Source organism: Dromaius novaehollandiae, chromosome 10 (genome assembly GCF_036370855.1).
Source record: "Dromaius novaehollandiae isolate bDroNov1 chromosome 10, bDroNov1.hap1, whole genome shotgun sequence".
Lineage (NCBI taxonomy): Eukaryota > Metazoa > Chordata > Aves > Casuariiformes > Dromaiidae > Dromaius > Dromaius novaehollandiae.
In genome coordinates this window covers 921845-946701 of record NC_088107.1, presented here as the reverse complement: position 1 = coordinate 946701, position 24857 = coordinate 921845, and the positions used below count along the sequence as shown (strand labels likewise).

The 24857-nt window shown below is 36.9% G+C and overlaps 2 protein-coding genes across 21 annotated transcripts in view; one reads left to right on the top strand and one right to left on the bottom strand.

Moving 5' to 3' along the window:
* LOC112987933 (uncharacterized) overlaps positions 1–24857 on the top strand; it is a 36639-nt gene that overhangs the window by 561 nt on the left and 11221 nt on the right. For 2 of the 19 annotated variants that reach the window (XR_010390871.1, XR_010390872.1), the window contains exons 2-4: positions 120–218; positions 2435–2555; positions 4924–12597. Coding sequence is in view for 3 of the 19 variants with exons in the window: in XM_064517803.1 (XP_064373873.1) it covers positions 120–218; positions 2435–2555; positions 4924–4979; positions 20128–20168; positions 21744–21869 (443 nt within the window). In the remaining 16 variants the exon portion in view is untranslated. Of the gene's footprint in view, positions 1–119; positions 224–2434; positions 2556–3116; positions 3352–4923; positions 12598–20127; positions 20169–21743; positions 21897–24857 lie in introns of those variants that run through there. The other 17 variants (XR_010390886.1, XR_010390882.1, XR_010390883.1 and 14 more) reach the window with 17 other exon arrangements.
* The window catches only part of GOLM2 (golgi membrane protein 2), a 27794-nt gene continuing 14648 nt past the window's right edge, over positions 11712–24857 (bottom strand). Inside the window, exons 8-10 of one of the 2 annotated variants that reach the window (XM_026108045.2) lie at positions 23963–24136; positions 17917–18084; positions 11712–13458 (exon numbers count right to left, since the gene is read on the bottom strand). In XM_026108045.2, coding sequence (XP_025963830.2) covers positions 13385–13458; positions 17917–18084; positions 23963–24136 — 416 coding nt within the window. In that variant the 3' untranslated portion in view covers positions 11712–13384. The remainder of the gene's footprint in view (positions 13459–17916; positions 18085–23962; positions 24137–24857) is intronic. The other variant, XM_026108046.2, reaches the window with a different exon arrangement.

Here is a 24857-nt window from a genome sequence, read left to right as displayed (position 1 = left end):
CCGCCTTCCCCGCGCCGCCAGCCGCGATGGTGTCGTGGAGCGCGTTGCCGTGTGGAGGCACCTGCGGGTCCTAACGCAGAGCTTTATTTCCACTTTTTGTTTTTCTTTTCTCCCTTCAGGCAGCCTCTCACGGCGTAAAGCGCTGAAGGTGTCGCGTGCTTTAGCGTTGGAAGGGCTTAATGAAGCAGCTCAGACGTCTGTGCAGTGGAGTAGAAGAGGTGTAGTGAGTTTAGCTGCGTACTGTGCGTGCTGCTGAGCTTTCGCGTCTGTTTGTTTCGGTTTCTGATCCATTCATCCACTAACTTTCTTAAAAAGATCTCATTTTATTTGAGATTAATGTGTTTTCTGACATTAAGAAAAATTCTCGGTGTATTGCAGAAAACATTTCTGTAAAAGTAGCTTTCATCTGCATTCCCTGCCCTCTAGCAGAAGTAGGGAGAAGCCCACCCAAGTATCGTAGGTTTTCTGTGTGCTAATACCTACTGACCCTCTTAGATTTTAAACCAGGATCCTATTAGAAAAGACCCAGCTCTCTAGTCAAAGTACTGGCTCGTTAAACTGAGCCGTATCTGCTGCCATGATTTGTTTTAGAATTGTGTTCCAAATTCTTCCAGCATTCTTTATCAGAAGACATTGTAAGGTTAACTTTACCCTAGTTTCTTAAGGGAAGAGGTAATGAAAAAGCTGGTGGAAGCAGTGCAGCCCTCATTCAGAACAGGTGGCCTTATTCCTTTAGTGCACTAAAGTACTTCTAAACACATTAACTAAGCATAATAGTTGAATATTTTTTGTATGATCAGCTGTGAAAAAAGTTAGCTTGGGCATGTTAAAACTTAATTAAGACTGTTTGTCAGTCCACTAAGAAGAACTAGTATGGCAAGATAACTTTGTGGTGTCTCATAATACAAGCCTAAGAGGACATTCAGTGATACTTAAAAAGTGGGAGTTTTTAAAAATGGTAGGTGGAAATACTTTTTCAAACAGTATGCAATTAAAATGAAACTAATTGCCAGAGGAAATCATTCAGGCTCAAAACCAAGATTCAAAGCAAGCAGATATTTGCATGGATACCAAAACTTTCTAGTGCTTTTATAAAGAAAGCCAGAAACCATTTAGAAGAGAGATTAAAACATATGACTCAGGGTTCAAACTAGCCTGGGTGGGAATGAGAACTGTGCTTTTCTGGACTATAAATTACTTAAATATATCTTCTGCAGGGGTCTTGCGCCATCCTCAAATTACCTGGTTCTGAGCAGTGTCTGAGAAAGGATTTTGGGCCAAAAGGATTGTGAGCTTTACCATATGACGGGTGGGAATAAACATAAAGTCGTATTGTTAATTGACAGCGCTAAGAAAGCAAGAGTTCAAGTGTCCATCTACTGTAACTGTTCCCCAGATTATAATCTATATCAGGAAAACAATATTAGCTCTCTGTGTGTAAAATACAGAAACACTAAATAATGCTGTGTCTGCATGTGTATACATCAGGCATTAGAAGCTTAGAGTGTGTACTAAGTTCACAGAAAAGGCTTGTGTTTTGGCAGCAGCTTTTTTTTTTTTTTAATGGATTTCAGGGATTCTGTCAGATTGAGATATTCTAGGTGCATGTTTATAGCGAAACTGAGGGAGAAACTGTACAGGTGCCAGCAGTGTTGCACATTCTTGAAATGTTATACTCTATGAATGATCGTTTGAAAAGCTATTCTTCATATTTTATGATTTTCCCCTAACTTTCTGCCTTTTTGAAGTTTTGGTGATCCATTAGCTTTGCGTTTATGTGCTTATTTAAAATGACTTGCTTTAGGGTGACTTCCCTACTCACTGTAGACATTAAGTGTTGGTGAGCTTATCAACTTCTCTTCATAAGCAGTTTCAAATGTCTGCAGTTAAGGACTCATATTTTATTTCATGTTTGAGTTTAACTTCCAGCTATTGCATCTAATGCTTCTCAGCAAGAATCAAAAGTCATGCACTGCTGGAGTTCTTCTTTCATGTGTGAGGACCTACGTGCAGTGATCAGGTCACCTCCAATTTCTGTTTCATAGGCTGAAGACAGTGCGTTCTTAAGTCTTGCCTGCTGGTCTTCATTTTCTGGGGGAGATGGTTTTATTCCCTGGATAACTTGGGGGTCCCTTCTTTAATTTCACTCCAGTATTTCAACATCCTTCTTCACTTGTTGATTCCAGCTATTACCCTAAGTGTGGCAATTTCATGTTACTTACTTTGCCAAAGGGGAAATGCTGTGACCTGACTATGAGAGAGAGTTGTTGTGTAAACAAAACAGTCCTTATTTGGGTTTAAAATCTTCAAATTACCTATTTCCAGTATTTATTGTTTCTCTTGCTTATCTGAAAGAAATAACTTGTTTATTAGGTAAATAGAGTTGTGCACTTGAATTAAACAAAAAGCAGCTACTTTGCTCCTTTGTGCCTAGATGTCTGTGATCCAGTCTGTGTGCCCAGGAACAGCTACAGACTCGCTGTTTTAACTGCTTGTACTTCAGCTAACAGGAACTGGAATTCATATGATACTGTTATCCTCATACAGAAACAAAGGTAAGCATGAATTTAAATGAACTTAACATGTACATGTGATCTAGCACAGTGCATCTTTGAAGAATTTGCAGTCATGAAACAATCCCCTATGGATGAAAATGTACATCCAGAAGTGAACAAGTCCAGTTTTAGGTAGTTAAACTGTGGAATGTCCATACTAGCGATCCCATTGCTGCTACATGGGAAGAGTTTAATAGGGGTTGAGGAATTAGAGTTTTCTGCTTTCTGTGTCAGTATGAAGTTTTTTCATAACACCATAGCCTCGTTTCTAGCTGGCTAGAATATTCCCGTGCATTCTCGTAAATAGGTGTATATGCCCCCCTTCTCTCCCTTAAAACAGATCGGTGTTGTTCTATAGAAGTATGGTATGCTTAAGCATGCCATGCTCCAAGCATCTCACCTGCCATGAGGCTCTTTCTCCTTGGCTTTCTCCTCCTTTCTTTCCTCCATATCAATTAGAAAGTCCTTATCAATTAGAAGGTTCTAGTTACTGCAGAATGCTGCACTATTTCTCCACAGTGCTGAAAGTTATTGGAAGCATCAGATCTCGCTTCTTTTTAGTTTCTTCCAGCAAAATTTTTGATCCTATTAAATGTTTTGGACCTGCTCCTCAGAGTGCTGTACTTGGGTTCCAGAGGGTTTAAAGTGCTGCCTATATCCTGGGAGAAAGATGGCAATTGACACCTCGATTTCTGGCATGGTGAAATTCTCCATAATATGGATGGAGCTCCAAGTTGTCAGATACAGAATTTCTTGAGAGGCTGGTGTTGAACAGTGAAATAGACTCTGCTGAGAAGTAAGGACCTCACAAACCTTCCTTTCCTTTTTCTTCAAGTAAAATAAAATTTTGATCCAGCTGTTCTCCAATATGCAAACAAAATAGTGGTATTAAATGTATTTATATAAAAGAAAACCTTATACGGTAGGAAGACACTCCATTGCATATACTGCTTCTCCTTGTGAGAATGTAAGAACATTTTGACAGCTGTTAATCGGTTTCCTTGGTTCATTGCTATAAAGGCTGAGATAATACAGTAATCAACAGATTCTAGGGATGGGATCCAAATTACTTTTTTCAGTGACAAATTCACAGTAGGAGATAGGTTCCTTTGAGGATTTGCAACCAAAGCTGATAATTCAGTCCATGTTTTGAACAAGCTTAAGTAATGGACTGATTGTACTAATAATTTCATTGTTGCTAGCTGAGAAATACAATTTTAGGAAATAAAATGTCAGGTGAGTTCAGATTAAATTTGGGCTTTTCTTGTGGCATATCAAAGTTGAAGAAATCTTTTTTTTTTTTTTTTTTTCCCATGGTATGTTTGAATGTAGGCAAGGATATAAGTTCTTTAGTAGCTGAAAGATATTTGGGAAGGAGTGAACTGGTAGAGTAGAGGTTGAGGTCTGCACATACCACAAGTGTATACACATGTATATTTGTTCAGACAAATCCACAGAAGTCTGAAATGAGAGGTAAATGGTTATGTGTGCATGAAAGTTGTGGGAGTGCTTTATTAGTACTTGTACCATAAAGTGGCAGATAAAGACCTGGCTCCTCTTCCTTTTTTAGTGTTGGTTTCACCTTTGGCAGGTCATAAATTGTGTTTGTGAAGGGGCAGGGGAAGTTTAATGTAGCATTTTATTGCAGTGTTTTCAAAAATCGATTATTTATGCAGAGGGCCTATTGCATGTGTCATTATTAAAATGAAGCAGAATTGGATGATAACCTGTGTAAAGGCAACGCACAGGGTTGACTAGACCAGGCAAATCATATGCTGTGAATCACTGAAAACATTTCATCTTCTACTGCAGTATACTGGCTTACAAGAGATCTCTTGTTCTGCAGGCTTTATTTTTTTCACTGTTTATGATTTTGTCTGGCTGAAAATGTAAGGTGCTAAAATTAAATAAAACACGTACCATTAGTTATTTAGTACATGTTTTCATCTTCTAACTTGTCACTGTATTGTTCAGGAAATATTTAAGCAGAGTTTTCTTTGCAGCTATTAAAATTCTGAAAAACTTGGTTGCTTTCATTTGTTTTATACATAGCCAGTTCTTACTTTTCAGTAAGATACTACCATCAGTTTGTTTGTTTTTTTTTCCCTAACGTTTAAACTGTGATAGGTTCTTGAGGGAGTCTTAGTTTTTGTGGGTTCCACATAACTTTGAGAAAGCTTTGGCAAAGCCAGTCTGTTGAGAGCTTACACAATTGAGTAGTTGGGAGTAGCAGGAAAGAACTGAATTATCTCTTTGACTGTTCATTGTAAGTGCTTGTATTTCTTCTGTTTGTAGTAGAAGTCATCCTTCAGTCTTGGCAGCAAGGTCTTCAGCTTACTATTCTTTGTTTTCCTTCCGTATGTTACAGAGGTACCTGCAAGTTTTGTAGTCGTGGTTCTGCTGAGATTTTTCCCAGTAAGCAGGGTAAGCACCCCTCAATTTCTTGCTTACTAGATTTGAACACTGAATTAAATCATCTTCAGAGGAAAATTTAGTCTCCTTCCCTCCATTTTGGGGGGAGGTAGGAGGGAAGGAAAGTAAAGTAAGAAGGAGGGAGGAAAATAAGCGGTAGAGAGAACATTCTTGAATGATTTTTTTTTTTTTTTTTTTCCCTTAACAAATTAAATTTCTACAAGCTTCAGATTTCACATATGTCTGTGAGGTACTCATATTTTAAACCGAAACAAAGATTTATTCTCTGTTTTCTAACAACCTAATTGATCTGAGCTGTCTGTAATGGAATAACAGTTGCATAAGCTTTGGAAGTTCATATCCCATTTGTATGCTAATATCTCTTCAAGTCAGATTTCTCTTCGGGGCTGGGCATAAAAACAAAGTACTGCAATCACTCGCTGATCAAAAATGACTTAAGAATATGTATTTTCTCAGTTTAACCTTGAGCAGAATATTTTTGGCATCACAACAGATTCATTTGCATTGACTTGTGAGTGCTTTTAAAGTATAGCCTTTTATAATTAAAGTTTTTAACGTTTGGTTATTTATGCAGAGCTTATAGGAATCTTGTTTGTTTGTAATTTTGCATTTGAAATTTTGAGGAAATGGGACAATTGCAAAGATTTGCTTGGTCTTTGATAGGATAGCAGCTCTAGAGTTGATAGGATATCAGCTGTAGGTTTGAGAAACCCAGTATTTTCTTAAACTTCCTCACACAGTTGTTATATGTTAATTAGTTTACATCTCTACTGTGCTTTGAAGCCGTAAAGTGCTGCTGTTCTTTAATTAACAACATGGTAGAGATCACCATATTTAAATTGATCCAGACAATTCATAATACATTTAAAACCATTCTTTCAATAAGACCTGCTGCCATAGTCTGTATTGTGCTTTTAATTACTCCATTATTCTATTGAATGCCAAAATCTGGGGTTTGCATCTTGTCTCTAAAGAATGAAGACATTCAAATGTCTTCCAGGCATTCCAGGCATTTTTGAGCAATAGTTTTACCAGCCAAAAACTTCCCCATTGACATCAGAGCAACTTCAGACAAGACAGAAATGCAGTAATTGGCTATTGCATTCACTGTCTCTCCGACCTGGCAGTCACAGTGGTAGTTACTATACTTGGCTTTTGAAATCAGAAGAGAGGAAAGTAGAGGAGGATTCAAGTATGTGGAAGACTTCCAAATATGTGTACATGTTCTGAACATACATATTTCTTGTTCCTCTGTTCTCAAAGGATGGAAATTTTGTTTGCTGGATGCCTTTACTAAGAGTATCATAAACTGAGCCCAACAAAATGATCTTATTACAGCAAGATCTTACTCTGTTAATTGTTCCCTTACCTGCTTTGTCCCACCTAACTTCAGGCACTTAAGCTAGATAGCTAATTCAGGAGCCCACTCACTAGTCCATGGAAGACAGGAGAAAGAGCTGAATCTCCGTTTGGAGGAGTTTGTTCCTTTCTGTAACTGTAAAAAGAAACCCAGAATATTAGACATTTTACAAATTATCTTAATTGATTAAGTGCCTAAATTTGAGTAGTATGAATTCACACCTTTGTAACAGAAACTGGCTTAGTGCTGCGATCAGTGTGTGCACGCACACATGTGTGCGCGCATGTGTATGAATATGTCAGTGTCTGTCTTCTGCTCTCCAAGTAACTATGTTTCCATTTCATTAAAAATTTCCATTTGATTTTGATCAGTGGTTTGAAAAATTAAAGATAGGGAATGAAAGTAAGAATAAAGTATTTTGGTTACCCCTTAACAACTTTTGCAATATTATGATCCATTATAAAATGATTTGTACAGTTCAGTTACGTGTGTAGCCACTGCTACAGCGATGGTGATGTGGTTGGAGCTACTTATCATAGTATAAATACAAAAGGAAAGTTGGTCATAGTAAGATGATCCTTATGTTTTAAAGGTGCAGTTTAAAAAATAAAAGACATCCAAAAAAGTGATTTTCTCTTGATGCAAGTGTCCTTCCTGTGTACTGAATCACAACTCGAAATGGCAGTAGATTTAACATTTAAAAAAAGTTTGATGGACATAGCCCAAGATAATTTGTTCTCTTGTCCAGTTTGCTAAGTTTTCCGTGAAGATTATTATCAGATCGAATTTTACATGTTCTTGAACAATCAGTCACTTAACCTTATGTGCAGTACTGTGTTTTTAGACAACGTACCAGAAAGTAAGAGATAATTCAGAGCTTACAAAGTGAGAAACATATGACCTTTCTGTTATAATTAATGTTAACAATGCTAGTTCTTAGTACTTAAATTATGTAGAAAATGATAGTTGTCTCATATGCTGTTTAAGGTTTTCATAAAACACCAATTTCTGTACCTTTTCACGAACCTTTGTTTATACTGCTCTACCAAATAAGATTTTCAAGCTTTAGGTTTTTAAAAGCTATTTCAATTTTTATCCCTAAGTTTTCTAGTTTGTTTGAAGACAGTTGCATCATTCAAACACAAAAAAGAGGGAGCAGTTAATTATGCTGTTAGGAGCCCTAGCTTATGTCATGGGAGGCTTTTGGTGTTCTTTTGACATATTGTCCTCTAGCAGGGGGAAAAGCTAATTTAAAGGCTGGTTGATGAAGAATTGGAAGCAGAGGGAACAAATCAAAGTTTATGATAAACAGCAAAGGTACTTTTTTACTCAAAATGTAGTGTTTTCTTCAATCTTGTAAAGATAAAATGTTCTTCCCTTTTCAAAATATGTGATGTCTCTAAGAAGGACTGAAACTGTTGGCCACCAGTGTTTCATGGGTTAATGCAGGTTGTTTAGATATAGATCGAGGCAAAATATGTATGTTTATGAAAAGCTATGAAAAAGATCAGTTGGTCATATTAGCTGCTTTTTCAAGAGATTACTCCCTAAATACATTGTCATATTTTTAACATGAGCCTTAAAACAAGAATTTGATGAGCTGAATACTGCTTTAGCTATCGGGATATATTGTCTGAACACAAAAGTCTGGACTTGCTTGACTTGTATTTCTTTATTTCTATCAGAACATAAAGAAGACCTAAGCAGGGACATCCCTTAAAGATGCTATGTTTGATTTTTCTTGTAAACTGGTTTGCAAGATGTGAGACCCAAATGTGAGAGCCAGTTTTATTTTGAAGTCTAGCTGGTGGTTTCAGGCAAGCAGATGTTAAATAGCTCCATCTCTCTGAAATATGTCAACGTTTTGTATGCTGCTATTTCCATGGAAACTGGTATTGGCTCAGCAAAAATGGCATAGGGATTTCAAAACTACATTTAAAAAAATAAAATCAAGATAGTTAGTCATTCATATTTTTACTCCTAAATGCTGATATTGGTCACGCTGAACAGAACCCATCTTTTGAGTATATTAGGTGTAGTCATGGGAATTGGCAGGTCAGTGATTAATTTTTTTTAATTATTTTTTTTTAAAAGTGAGCTAGTGTTTCATAGAACTTCATTAGAAAAACATGCATTTATTTAACTTTTTTTCCAGCACATCATTGACTTCTAAGTAGTTGAAGGCAGTCACATTTTCATTACTTCTTGAGACCTTCCCCTTGCTCAAAAAAGGTGAAATACACATTGAATGAGAACTAGAAACAAGTTTAAGCTTTTTGGCAAACTTACACAATTCATTTTTTATATATAAAGTGGCCCAGAAAACACTTAAAAGTGATCACGTGTGAGTTTGGAATCTTCAGTAGCATGTAAAAAAGAAGCCCTATTTCTTTGGGCTAGTTTGATTGCCTTTGGGGACGATTGCTTTAAGAATAACCTGCTTACAGCCAAGATCGTTACCCCAGTTCAGCATTGCTATGGCACTGAAAAACAGGCTTTAACTAGCAGGACTTACTACTTCCCAGCTATTGCCCAAAGGATAACTCTCATGCATGACATTAATTTGAGGACAGGGACTTCCAGGAATTCCTGAAAATATGAGGATGCTTCTAATTGTAGTCTTGCATCTTCAACTTCGTTATCCAGAAATTCAAATTTATTTTCTAACTCAAGTAGTGATTAGATTATGCCTTTTTCAATATAAATAAAATATCCTAAGTCCTCTAGACCAGTGGTTCCCAGCTGGTAAAGAACTATGTTCAAAGTGAGGCACAGAGTGGGAGAGGATGTGCTGCATGTGTGAAGCAATTGAAGAGAAAGCCTGGTTCAAGGAGATGGTAAGAAAAGCCACCAACACGCTGTGGAGCTGTGCTGTAAGTCAAGGCTGTGCGGGAGGCACCCAGGATTAGTGTAGTCCGGAACAGACTGTTGACATTGCATGAGGAGGAGGGCAATAAAGCAAAACTGCAGCTCTGGAAGAGAAATGGGACTGAGAAGGCAAGGGGCTAACAAGTAGGGTGAGGAAACAGTAGCAGCAGCATGTGTATGTGAAGGAGACAGCTTAGAAAAACAGCTGTAATGAAGCCACCTACTGAAAAAAAAGAAACCCAGGAACATTGCTCTAAAAAATGTTGGCAGTTTTCCAAAAGAACGAAGACTTTTTTTCACTAAAGTGGAATTTGTTTGACAGAACAATTCCCTTGAAATAAAATTCTTTAAACATTGGATCACTAAATAATGAAGGGTAAAGTGCTTAGTGACCTCAATTAGATTCCATAAAAGGATACCCACTAAAGATCAAAATGTGTTTCTATATAGGCTATACTTAAATATTTTCCCAAAATACAGGGGAAGACAAGTCTACTATTCATGCTTACAGCTTTCTAAGTCTCCTAATGCTTTTCAGATAGGAAAAGGGAATTAGCAGTGTTTGCCTATTCTCAAAACTAACTGAATGTTATCAGTGCACCAGCCAAACCAGAAATGAAACTTTCTTCTAAATAGGAGACTCTGCTCTCTTTCATAACTCTACATCTTTCACCTTCCATGTCTAAGGATTTCTTGGTTGATTATGAAAAATAAAGCTGTGAATATCAATTTCTCTCAGAACATAGGAGCACAAGAATAAGTACACTGGGTCAGACCAAAGGCCTGCCTAGGCTGGTATCTTGCTCTTTTTCTAACCATCTTCAAATAGTATGAAAAATGCAGCTGATTTTTTTTTTTATTCTCCTGTCCAATCGATTTTAGCTATAAGTAATGTGGTCGCAGACTTAGCAATGTTTGCCAGGAAAAAAGAAATGCAGAGTACTTCTGTGTTTCAGCTACGGGAGTACCTGTATGCCAAGAAATTTTGTCTGTTGCAGACATACCGTTAATGCCGCCTTCTAAGCATTGTTCAAACTACTTGAAGATTACTCTAACTCTACAATTTTTATCATTAGCTTTCCATGGTCTCTTTCAGACCAATTTATGGCAAAAATGAGAGTATTGCAATTAAAGGTATTAGTGGGTTTAGCAAGGCATTGTTAGGCCTAAGAATCTTAACATAGGGCTATTCCTAAATAGAAAACAAGAGATGGCCTGTAGCATACAAAAAAAAATTATATGCATTAGGAAATTGATTATGTATATAGAGTATTATATAAGTGAATGTATATATGTATGTAATATACATGTAATATACAGTTCTGTGTATGAGTATTAAATCCAACTATTTCCCAACATCAGTTATCTAATGACTTTGTTACTCTCTAAACATGCCAGATAAGATCATTCCATTCTATATACAAAAGTAACCAGATTACAGGGAAAATCAGGACAGAAAAAAAATATTAAAGGAGCTGTTATATTATTGTAGATATCACAGCCAAGATGGTACACATGCTAAAATGATTCCTGAGCACTAACAGATTATTCTGCTTTTTATATAGATGTGGGGTTTTCATTCGTTGCTTTAAAAAGCATCATACTTAGGCAAATTCAAAGAAATACAGAGAGCTTCAATATTCTAGAAGGTAACAAGCTAAAATAAAATTCTGATTACAGAGTTCCCCATCAAATTACTGGGAAAGGAGGATAGTGCCAGCGTAAGAGTCAGGGTGTGACTACACAACTGTTGAAAACTAGTTCAGGTGTAAACATCAGCACCTTCTTGTTAGTGTACTTTCTTCATGGTAAGTCAAGTTAATTTATTACTTCATAACAAACAGTTGCTGACCTCGGTGCAAGAGTATGTAAGCGGCAGTTACTGAAAGGTAGCACATTTGCTTGTACACTTACCCTCGTGCACCCTCACAGCAGCTTCTCCTTTGTATGCTGACTGAGTCCTGCAGGCTACAAGGGGTGGAAAGTAGCAAGTCCAGCACAGCCACTACAAAAGTGACAACTTGCCTGTGATTAGCCACAGAAGCTTTTATACAGTGCCAAAGGTTAGACAGTGACAGAGTTAAGGAAGATCTGCGTACAGCAAGTGAAACATTGCCAAGTTAGTCTTACAGAGGAAGGTTACAGATCAATAACAGGAGCTCAGGATTTGTTGCATATGTTGGTGTGCGTATTCACATGAATGCACAGGTACTGTGAGGATCTGAAGCATAGACTTTTGGCTTAAAAATACCCATGGAGTGAATGCTTGTACTGTGCTGCATGCAACCCTAAGCTTGTAAGGAAGGCATGCCTTGAGGTCCTCAGCTCACTCAGTGCCTTGGGAGTTGGCCTTTATGAAGCAGCTTTAACCATGCTGCTGCTATGTCAAAATGCCTCAACTTTTGTGAAGACTTAAGTTAATCCAATTTTTGAAAGTCAAAATCACTTTGACTTATGATTTTGCTATAAAAGAAAGCAAAGCCAGAAGCCTCACAAACTTTAAACAACTTAATTTATTAGAACCCAATAAATGTTGCTTTCATTAGAAGGAGGAAGTTAACACCTAATTCAGGGTGAAATTACATTTTAAGACAAACAAAAATTTGCAGTGCTTAAATACAGTATTTACTGATGACTTTTTTAGAATTCTGGTACAGGTTTATATTTACTGTGTGGTTAGTATGGTTTCTAATTCTGAGCAGGTTCAGCATTTTATTTTCAACTGGAAATATATCACACCATGCAAAGGACTACCCCCCATCTGCCTCCCAGAAGTACATAATGAAGAGTTTTGGCTTATGCATAGAAAGCTTAAGCCTTAAACAAAAAACCCTCAAAATGCATAAGCAGAATCTGAAGTTTTTATTTCATGAAGAAATTGTATATTTAAGACTCATTGGTAAGAGATCCCTGTAGCCAAAAATTGTTTGAGCTTTGAAATTTATTTAAAAGGTTTACTGAATTGCATCAAGTGAACCTTAACTGTTATTTTAAATCTGAACCTGAGTACAGAAATAATAAAAGTACAATCACCCATGTCACAGGCCCTATAAATTATTTTCACAGTAGCCCTTTTGGAAAAGCAGGTTGGGTTAATCATCTTAATTTCCACTACTGTAGATCAACAGAATCATTTCCATAAAATTCAGAAAGTGCTTAAACACAGAATACAAAAAATATCTAACTTACAAACTCTTTCGAGATAGAAAAGCAAAATGTGGAACATGCCAGATGTCTGAAGAGATTGTATCAAAGTACTGTAAATTAACTTGAGTGACTGTGATGGATGTGATGTTCTTGAAACAGTAGAACAGTGCATACAACATTGTATTTACCAACGGCAAGGGTTGTTCCTTCCATTAAAGTTCTTAAAAAGCTGTAGACTTGTCTTTATTTGTCACTGAAGAAATGCTTTCTTTAACATGTACACAAACATATTTCCTACAAGCTGTTATTTTACCTTTTAAAATAAGCTATAGTTACACAACTTTTTCAGGATGTATCAAATTATTAGAATCCTAATACCACTGATTCCCAGCTCTAGCTATAAGCTTTGGTCACTGTAGACTAGAATTAAAACGGTACTTGCTTCTGAAGACTATTTCTCTGTCATATATCTTTCCTCAGTTACATTAAGGAAGGAGCAATTTTTTTTAACATTCAGTTTTCATTCTCAATTGATAGCTCACCTGCAAACTACAAAACCACAGCACTCATGAAAAAAGCAGAGTATTTTTGCCCATACAGGTATTACTGTAGAAAAGGAGTCCTTTGGCTATACATTGTTTCCACAGTGTATTTGTTACATGAGAGATACAAACTGTACAAGTTCTCCAGTTTACAAAGTTTTCTAATTTGCAGAAACAATTCAGCCTATATTTATAATATTGGTTTTAAATGTAAAGATTATTACAGATAAGGTACAGTCTAATTGGCTCAATGTAACAACAAAAATGAAGTTTTAATACAATTTGCAATAGTACAACTATGTACATATGTACAGAACTGTTTCCTTGTGTTACTTCACCAACTTAGAGTATACTTATCACTTTATTATAGGCTTCTTTTAAAGTAAGAAACACCAAAGTAAAAATGGTTCAGTTTTGCAGCACTTCAAGTTCTTCAGTTGAGATCTCTCCTCATCTACATCTCTCATTTCACTCGGGATTTAAAGAACACCATCACTGAAGCGTGGCTTGCCATAATCAACAAGGTCATTTTGAAGATCTCGTTCTTCATCATCTGCAATTGAAATATTCATACCAAATCTGAAGTGATACTACTGAAGAAAATATTTAAACAGTTAATGTGTACATCCACACAGATTTAACCTTGTCTGGTTAGGGGAGTGAAGTCATCAGGGAAAATATGTAGAAGGCATATGGGCCTGCAATTACAAGTCCAGCTGTCAGCACTTTGGGAGTTGTCCCTTCTGAAGAACTGTGACTTCACACTATTTGATATCTTTGGCTTTCTTACAACTGTGTTTCACAGATTTATTGACTTAAAAGACTGCAGAACTAGTTAAACTTAATATTCTGAGAATGTTCCTTTAAATGTTTCAAACTCTTCCTGCTAAAACCCAAAGCCAACTTTCTGAAAAATTACATTGCCAGTTTTTAACCCCATTAATACATTAAAAGTTTTTACAAAGAGTTGGGTACCTCATGGGACATGCATAAAGATGTTATTATGACCCCCTCCTCCCAGGCCTCTGAATAGACTGTGAAAGAATAAAGGTAATACTTCTTCCATCTACTTCTCAGGATTAAAAAAAAAGATATAATCCCATTTCTATGGCACAGCACATTTTTCAATGATGGGATTTTTTTTACCAATGCTTGAATTGTACTTTGCTATCAACATTTTTACATATTGCTACCTTGCATCTCAGAAACTTGAGTGTAAAACTTGAAGAGGGACTTCTATGGAGGTTAAAATTTAAAAAGCAAATCTTAACCTTTTTTTAAACTCTTCCCAATGGAAAAATGCATTTCCTCTCAGCACTGAAGAATCACCAATACATTTTTCACCACTGTTCTTTACAACTGAATCAAATTTATCTAGCTAGGTTATCATGTGATAACTATTTAGCCCACCAGTCAAGACATTTATCTGTTCTTGAGTTGCAGAGGAACTACATATTCAGCCAGGAATTATCTAACAGTAGAGGTAAGGAGTGATGGCTGGTAAGGAGACCAACAGTTGATGCTGAGAGGCCACTTCAGGAGTACCACACCTTTCCCAACTGCATTTAGTTCATCTTTACAGTGGATTTACAGCTTTACCCTTGGCTGGAAGAATGAGGGGTTTCATCTCATTTTCCAGATCTCTAACGATTCTCTCTCTCCAACACTCTACTCTTTCCTACTTCTTAACTTCTGTTCTTTGGGTTCTGGTTTTTGAACCTCATGAAAAATCATTAAAAAACAACTTGCACATCCTCAGTCAGAATAAGCATTTACTATAGTACATCAATTTTTTTTAAAAAAAAAATTTGAATATTTTTTGCAGAAAACATGTTTTAAACTACACTTCTGAAGTTTGACAAACAGCAAAAGCATCACAGTCTTCATGACACCCACTGCACTAAAATGCTCTGCATCCTACCTCCCCTAATTCAGATCTCTCCTGTGTGAGTCCTGAGCTGCCTTCCCTCAATATATGAAAACCCTAAAACTTCAGCTTGTTTCAAATAATATGCTTCTGCTGTATTTCAAAGCTTACAGCATCCCTTTGTATTTACAGGAATGGAGAACAAAGTTGAAGTGATTGATAAGGTTCAGCTGTGTTTTCCCACAAGTTTATTTAATGAAGTCTTTTCTTTGAGGATAAACTGGAGCTCTTAAACACTTTTCCTTCTAAAACAGGCCTCATTTTGCATGCTGATTAACTAATTCTTGTGAAAGTGTGAATACAGCAAGCCTTACCTGACAGCACCTACTCCTAGCTGCTAAAGGCTTATCTACATGACACATGGTTTTATTTTGTAAGAAACAATTAATACAGCATACATTTATAGCCAGTATCACTTGATTTGTATAATCCTTCACCATCCAGCCACCACAGAGAACATTTACTATAGTAGAAGCCAACAACCTACATAGCACCTTGCATTTCAAATAGGTAGACTGAAAGCAGTGCCAGATTGGACACTGACATTCACATAAAATATCCTGTCTCCCAAACCTGTAAGATTTCTCTTCAATAATACCAGTCTAAGGCCCACACATTTCTAGTGGAAACAGGAAAACATGTTTAACCAAACTGGTTTGTTTGCACGTGCCACATGCTTTGTTCTAGCCTAATGCAAAGCCATGTGATGATTTCCTAAAACATCACAATAGTTTAAAAGTCAGAAATTCAAATTTTCCTCTCCCTATGCAATTAAAACAACCCCTGCCTGCAACCCCCCACAATTCCACCCTATCCTCCCCTGCAAATAAATCAGAATAAAAACTAAAGCAGGCATTCTTTCTTTTTAAAAAGCTCCTAGAAGTATCACTTTCCATGCTGTCTGACTTGCACCAAAACTAGCTAACTAAGTTATTAGGAAACAAGATAACCGGATAAAAACAAAGGGCTTGGAAACTTAAGTCTGAAGTAGTAACATACACTGCTTGGACTACCCTTCAGGAAGAGGCTTCCAGAAATCATTCTGATCTTTACTATCATAAATTAAATACAGTATGTCGAGGTGTATAGAGGAGCCGATGAGAAAAAAAGATAGATGTTTTTTCACTTTGTAAAAATTTAAGAGCGCACGACTAGTGAGCTGACAGGTGCCACATCTAAATGTGAAACAGTTTTATGAGGCCACTTACAGTTAGAGCTGTTTTTCAAATACTCCTTGCATTGCAAGCTACATAAGTACACCCTTCACTGTTTTTTCAAATTTTCCACCAACAACTGCTATTTAATGCTGACCCTTTAATAACTGGCATAGAGAATGCCATTCATGTTACTTGTAATAGCTTGCAGCATACATGATATTAACTGTTACTACCTAAAGCCATTAGCTCCTCTGTAAAGACCACTATAGCAACGTATTGGTATTGAACTGGGGTACAGCAGAGGCTGCATACTGCAGAAGAAGAAATGCTGCATGACTGTATGATTTGGCTAGCCAACCTCCCTCCCACCACCACCTCAAACTTTTGACTGGAGAGTAATGACGACAGATAAAGATTACCCAAAAGGCTGAACGAAGCAACCAAGAGCAGGCAGCACTATGAGATTTAGTGGCAGTCAGATGGTCTTGGTTAAACTTCCAAGAACTGTGTTTTGAATTCCAATTAAGCACCCATGTGGTGAGCAACGAGACAGCACCCTCTGTGTAACAGGGGAAACGCGACTAAAAAACCCAAACAAAAACCTAACTTGCTTGGATTTATGAAGCATAGCTGGAGTATAGTTTAGACATATACACGAGTGTCTGCATACCATGCTTTCCTTTCCATACGGAAATCATAATCATGAGAAGCAAGTCTTCTCCTTCCACAACACAACAACAAGAGGCTGAATACACTTTTGTACCTTCAACTGGAAGCTAGGTTTTACAAAGAATATAAACCCCCAAAATGACCTATTCAAAAGAAACAACATTAGTAATCCAGAGTGACTGAAATCCCCTGCTATAGTTTTGATCGAGTGTAATAAAACAGACCACAGTTTCTAGAGGAGCAATACAGTTTTCATTTTTATCCGTAAGTTAATCAATTGCCTAGGTTTCTGATCCATACTTTACTTTTGCTTGTTCTTGAGTTTCAAACTACCAGCCCAGCCAGGAAGCGCTTACCCTGCACAGCTAGATGCACTGCCACGGAAATCAGTTGCTTTTTATCTTTTTTTTCCAGTAATTATGCTTGGATACCAAAGAAATAAAAGCCTGAGAAACTACCAGCTAAAAAACTTGCATTATGAGGCTCAAAATCCGGGTGCGTGTACAAATTCAGTAGGGCTGCTTTTCTTTATTTTGCACTATTTTCTCAACTGGAAATATGTTTACTTAAACATTTTCACCCTACATACATGCAAAAGCCTTTCACAAAATACTACCAAACTACTACAGGGACCTGGAAAATGGCAGACAATGTGGAAGATACATGACAGACAAGCAGTGAAGAGTTGCTGATACACTGAAATGCATGCAGAACAAAGGGTGGTAAACATGCATGTGTAGATATTAGGCTAGCACCAGATTAATGAGTTTGAAGTTTGGTTAACAAGGAAAACCAGAAGTCTGTTGAATCTGTGTATAATGCACAAAAATTACACTTACAATTGATAACGAAGACTTCATTGCATACCACCTCAAGGCAGGTGTTACAGTATAAGCAGTAGTCTCAAAAAATACCCTTCTCTATTTGAAAACTGCTTTACTAAATGTCAAAGATTAGATGTGCCAACATACTAGATATCAGATTTTGGTGTTTAGACAAAAATATTTCTAAAATTTTAAGTGTTTTGACTTTCCTACCATGAAGTGTATACAAGATTGAAATTTATCAAAATACTCTCCATGCAAAATACTATAATGTTGATTTTCAAGTGGAAAGTAAGACTGAATTTGAAAAATTGCCCAAAGTTTATTTCATATTATAAATTTTTGATTAGGTAAAAATAGCAAGGCTTTACACAAATTCAACAAATAAACTGTGGATTTTATTTTAATGGGATGGAGATAAGGCCCAAGCTCACCTTGGACGTCTTCTTCTCCACCATCACCATCCTCTTCCTCATTGTAAGCCAGCTCAGCCTGTTTGTCTGCCTCATACTCACCCACGTTACCATCATCCCCATTATAATCTGCCAGTTTAGAGCCCTGCTGCGGATCAACAGGGGATTCATTCTCATCAAAGAATCGGCCTGTGAAGTAGGCAAAGGATTAAGTCAGAAGCAAAGAGGAAAGAGAGAGATTCTCAATGAAAGCAGACCAGATTAGAGTCTTCAGTTTTTGTTGCAGTTTCAACTGGAGGAGAAAGGGAGTAGAAGGGTGTGTGTGGGCAGGGGGAGAAACACAACGCAGCTTTATGACACAGTTCTGTGCAAAAATGATGTATTCATCATTTAGAATTTGGATCTCATGAAGTCTCATTGCTATAAGCTTTGCTCTTTATTGAAACCAATTAGAGTAAGCATCCAAATACCATCTCCATCTATGATTACCTACATATACTAACAACAATTTCCTCACAGTTCCAAAGCATGTACAATGAAAGTTTTCTGTATTCAGACTTTTTCCTGATTTGAGCCATTATAGTAAGTGTTCAAAGATTTTTCCTCTAACAAAAGAGGACTGGAATTTTTCTAACACAATGGAGAAACACTGCTGATTTCTTATACAGTAGTGTTTGCAGAACATGTACCATACTGCCACGGATAAAAATTAGCAAAGATCTCTCTGGCACCTCTAAACTGATTTTTTAACTACCTAATTTGGTTTTACACTAACTTTCCTACCAAGGTTTAAAAGTTTTCAAAGTGTTTTGAATCCAGTTGATTTTTGTCTCCCAGCAAAGAATTAAGAATAGTTCCATACAGTGAAATAACGCAGTAGAAAAATGAGAATTAGCTGGAACTATGAAATAAGTAGACAGTCAACCAAGTACACAAACAAAATAATGCTATAACATCAAGTTCAGAGCAGGCGTTTAATGGGATGCTAATGAGATCCGTTCGAGTCCAATATAACTCCATCTATTATCAATTACTTAAAGGATAAACTATAACACACTTGCTGAATCTACAGATGATATAGATGATCTAGGGGGATTGTGTATAAAAGAAAAAAATAGGATTAAAATGTGATACCATCTTTACAGACTGGAAACAGACTGAGAAAAAAATCTGCCAAGCCAGATGTTAAATGATTCATGTTGGAAGCAGTTAAACACAGAAGTTGAAACAAAGAATACGATTTCAACATTAGGATTAAAAAAGAGGTTGGGGCTACAATGGACAGATAAAAGAATAGTTATTTCTCAAAACAGTGAGAACTGTCACACGTGGCAATATATAAAATCAGGACAAACAATATCATAGGGCTTATTAGAGTGGGGGAGAAGCAGAAGAATCAACTACGTAGTGCAGCTCAAATGTACAGATTAAAGTTTCAATTATTTTCACAAAATAAGCAAGAGGAAATTATGATCTGTTCATGAATCAGAAATTTGATACAGTATTCATATCTAGAATTGAGTAAGTCCTGTTAATATTGTGTATATTTTTATACTGCCTTTTAGTAAAGGGACAGAACTGTAAAATAGCACACATTAAGTAACATAAAACAAGAGCTATGAGAAAGGAACAATACACTTACAGAAAAAACAAGCCTGCAAATATGCAGAAACATTATGACAAGAAGTACTAAATTAGTTGTTGACAGAAGTTGACAGAAGAAAATGTAGGTTAACACACTAGAAAGAGAGCCTAGGAAACAGAGCTAGCCACCACTACAGGCTTGCTGCACAAGACCTGGAGCGAGGACGCAAGTGCACAGGACGGCCCTGGTAAGCTTGGATCCCAGCTCAACTTCGGGATGCAGTTACTCTTTCGCTACAGCTGCCTGCTTCTACTTGAAAGGTCTGGTATGTTGGCTCAGGCTACTTCAAATCTAGGGAGGAAAGGTTGGTTCCTTGAGGATATACAAATCCCACCAGCAGTCATTCTGGTCTAGGGGGTCTTCCCAGTAACTCCATTGACTGTGCACACAGGGTCAGATGTACAGAAGATTTAGGCACAATGCTGGGTGAACATCAATACTCTAACACAAGGCCAATATATAATGATCTTGGGAGAGCAAGACTCTGGGCAACCCTGGAGCAGGGGTCACTGGCAGCAGGAGCCAACAATACGCCAATTGCTTTCTCAAGCAGACATTTTGACAGAGTTGTCTGGAACCTTTTGTAGGTCCCGCACTTGACGAGGTTGTGGATCTCAAGTCATCCCAGGTACGAGTCAGAATGCCTGTAACATGCATTACAAGAACTGACTGCACGAGACAGTGATATATGTTGTCATGATGGTTAGAGGTTAGTGACAGCATGGAATGCCCCATAAGGATGTCACCAATGCTAAAATCTGCAAGCAATATTTGCTGAAATGAATTCTGAATAGACACATGGGCTATTACTCCAACCAGGATCCTTAAAAACCCATGACTGGTAGAGCAGCTGTGCACATACTCATTGCTCTAAGGACCTGCTTACCGGATAGCGTTGAATAGCAGCATGCATTGGAGTTGCATTGCACCCTAGATATTTTCAGGGCACGAGGTAAGAGCACAAATAGCAGTATTGCCACAGACACTTCAGTTTCTGCTGCTTCTGAAACAGAAGCCCTGCAAGTGTCCATATCTCTCTATCTAGTACCAAAGTTATTCTCTTAAATTGATACTGATAATGGTAATAATCAAAATAAAGTATTTTTGGCAGAAGTTCTCTGATTCCGAAACCTGACAGTTATGTCAAATACCCCAACCAGTGACAGGTTACTACTCCCATTCTGTGAGCTGATGCACAAGTTTTTAGGCACTCAGCAGCCAAAATCCCACCCAGGCTACTGTCTAAACTGAAAGATGTGTACCAGAGCTGGGCTCCTCTGTACCAGTGGGATGAATTTATCGCTAAATTGCCTTTCAAAATGGGCATTGCTGACCAATCAGGAAATGAATCTAGAAACCTGGACTAGTTATTTCCATGTACAACAGAGAAATCCTCTCTGCCTCATTACAACTTAAGTTATCCCAAATATGGAAGACCAGAGAGAAAAGAGACAAATCAGTGATGATTACTAACTCTAAATTATCCATTCATAGCCTACAACAGAGACTTTTCATTCACTGCTGCTGCATTCAAAGCTAGGCCCCCCACATTATCTAATCCACCGTCAGGAAAGACTGCTGATCCATTGAAAAACCACCACGAACAGAAGTTAGGTGCCCTGCCATTTCAACAGTAGCCACTCAGCCAGACATGAGCAGGATCTTCAACAATCTCCTTTGATAAACTAGATAGTCCTGCGAATCTCTGGATATACAGAGTGAAAGAAAAAGCTACACAGATTTCATGATAATTTTGAATCCATCTATCACCACTTCATCAGAAATAGCTGAGTGGTACTAAAATAATTTAAATAATCTCTAATGATCTGTTTTTAAGAACAGCAAATTGATCTCCCTTCCCTACCTACTCCACCCTGGTCTTTTTAGAGTAAAATTGAGGTTTTCCCCACACACACACATTGATCCCCATAATCCCCACCTTCCTCCCCACCGCTGAACTCCTCCTAGCTTCCTGTCATCTTTCTGGAATGTGGTATTTAAAACCAGATGAGGGCCTCACCAGCAAGCACTAGGTAAAACAGAGTAAGTTATTCCATGTTATTCCTGTTAACACATCCCAGCAGAAAAAAAAAATAATTTCAAACATTTGTTAGTGACTGTTATCCACTGTTACCCATACCTACCAAACTGCTCTTTAACTGTCACTCATTCTGTGCATTTAATTTTCTATTCTTAATTGCAGACTACTTTTATGTTTACAAACTATCATGTTGCTGAACATTTGTCATCCTGTTCATCCTACTATTCATCATCCACTCAAAACATCAGTGCCAAGCAGAGGATGCATCTTTGTAAGCCTCACAGATAAGTTTTCCAAGTAAAGCTGTTACTGATACCTGTGTCTGGAATATTCTTTTCTTAAATTTGTGCACCCAAAGAGCAATTTATTCCTGACCAAGTCTCCATTAATTTGCCTATGACAAAGTCACGTTCCTGCTTCTACTGCTTGTGTTCCTTTGAACATGCAACTATTTCAGATCGTATCACTTTGACGCATTTTGCTCTTGACAACTCCACGTTAACCACTTTTATTATATTCAAGCTGACTGATAATTTGTCTGATTATCCTTCCGGATATCAAAGCTAGGCTGGTGGGTCTCTAGAATTCCCCAAGTCCTCTTTCCATTCATTTTTTAAGGAGATTCCTTTCTGCAGTATGATGGTACCTGTCAAAAAAGGGTTCTTAAAAGGTTCAGAAACCACTTTCTTAGGCTTTTCTTAAGCCTCTTTGCTAAGGTTTTGCATCATCTGCAAACTTTATCATCTGACCCTTTGGGAAGTTACCAGGGAAGTGAGGGGAGAAGAAGAGAACACACTGAACTCCCACATACCTGTACTCCACTTTCTATCCCAAAACCAACCCCAGATCCATCTTCTGTTAGCAAATCTGACAATATGCTGACAGGACCTATTCTAATTTAACTTCTGCTTCATAATAGCACCTTAAAAAAAATTACAGTAATACAAGAACAAAGGGAGTATTATTTTAAACTTATTTCCCTATTAGTCAAAGAATATTTTCAAGAGATTGCTAGAAGTTAAATTCCTTTCTGCAACATCTCCAAGCTAGAGAAGTGCCAGTCAAGTTCTAGACCATGAAAACGACTCCCAGTTAATTTAACCGTGAAGAATGATGTTACTTCCCATACCAAACCTTTTATGACAAAAATGAACTCATGGTTTCATGCTCATGAGAGTGATCCTGGTTTTTAGAACTCTTTCCATTGACTCCAAAACCAATTCATGATTCTCTTCCAACAAGGTGACTCCTATTTCCATACCATATTCACCCAACCCACAAAATTAACATAGGCTCCTGGCAGGAGGCTATAGAATCCTTTCTTTCCCATTTCTCATGGCTGAAAGATAGTTCAAATCTGGTAACTTGTGATCTTCGACTAGACACAGACTTTAATCATAAAAGACAAAGCATAAGTGAAAGCTACTTAGCTGGGAGTACAAAGAAATTCAAAATTAAGTATGTAATAAAGAAAAAATCTTATTTTGACAAAAACAATTAAGAGATGTATCAGCACTATGATTGTTTTTTCTTCCAAATGTCCTTTTCTCACTCCAACACTAAACATTAGTTTTAGATAACTACGTTAAGGTATACCTAGTTAGTATACTCCACTAGTAAAGTATCCCCACTGATACTATATAAAACTTGTTTCAGTATAGTGTTCTTATAGGGAAAAGCACTATAGGAAGATGCTAAATCAAATGCTATAGGCATAATATACTCACATTGCTACAGTATCAACTGCAAATAGAGATGCATCTTAAAGACAACAGTACATAAACAACTGTACGTGTATTTGCAAGTTCTTACCTGCTGTCTGCCAAGCAGTATTACTAAAATCACACACAGTAAGCAAATATATGATTTGTGCCTGTTTGAAGACTTTTTCCTTGGACAGACATCATGAAAAAGAAGGTTTCTGGAAAATTTCCTCACAGAGAACAGCAAAACTTCTGGCCAATACACATATACTACCAAAATCAATTTTGTCCTATATAAAGGCTGAATTCTTATGATGGCATCCAAAACATGTCATTTAAGTTAAATAATATAGCATAAGTATCTCAATATCATGCATGTATCAAAAGTCTTTGTCTAACAACCTACTTCAAATGTAGTAATTTCCCAAAACATTTTAAATTCCTAAAAGCAACAAAGATTTTAAATAGTTGAATATATTTTAAATAGTTGAATATATCTGAAAGACAACATATTAAGAGATATGTTTGATGCAGTCATATGTTAAATTTCTTTTCAGGCTTACTCTCCAGAAGACCATGCATCAAAGTGTCTCTGATTTGCTAGAAAGTATTATTAGAACAGATATAAAACAAAGAGATTCTCTTAATATATGAAGTATATGATATTGACCAACTTACTTTGCTTCATCTTCTGCAAGTCGCTAACTCTGCTCTTTGGAAGTTTTATATGGTCTGTTTTAATTTTGTGTTCTTTCTGATTTTCCATATTTTCTTCAAAATTTAAGTGCTGAAGAGAATTTGGAGGTATCTGCTTCACAGTATCAGCATTTCCATCACTATCAATGTGCAAACCTACAGAATGAAGAAGTGTGTTTAGTTTTTAGAAGGCTCCAAAAGAAGCTTGTAATGCTATCACAAAAAGATAATTCATTACATTTTAATGAGTAATTAGTCCTCTATTGCATTACCTTGTCAACAGACATTCAGTAGAGATATGTTTGATCAAGCCTAGACCAGTAACACGTTTATGCATTTTTTCAATTTTTATTTTTTAATCCAAAAATCTACCAAGCAACATTTATAATTTATTGTTTCAAGAGCTATGATTTTAGCTAAAGTTGCAGCACGTCACAGAAGTTATATTAAAACAAAAATCAGAATCACAGAACTACATAACTAAGGAATACTGAAAATCCTGGTCCCCTTGACATGAATGCCAACATTCTTTTGATAAACTCTTTCTAGAGAGAAAGCATTTCACATGCTATCGTTCATGTTTTTTCATCAAGAAAAGTCAGAATGGAGGACTATTTCAGAACAATAACAACAAAAGGAAACATTTTAAAGCCTTGACATTTAGAAATAAGCTCTCTTTAAAAGCACATACAGACTTTGAACCCATTAATTTTGACATTTTAAGCCAGCTGAACGTCCACTACAAAAGAAACGAAATTAAGAAATATTTCTGTTGTCTTTTTTCCAAAACAACCAAAAGTGGGCATAAACAATAATTTGAAGCTGTTTGGTCATGTCACAAATAGTAGATGCTTAAGTTATATTTAAGGTTTTTAAG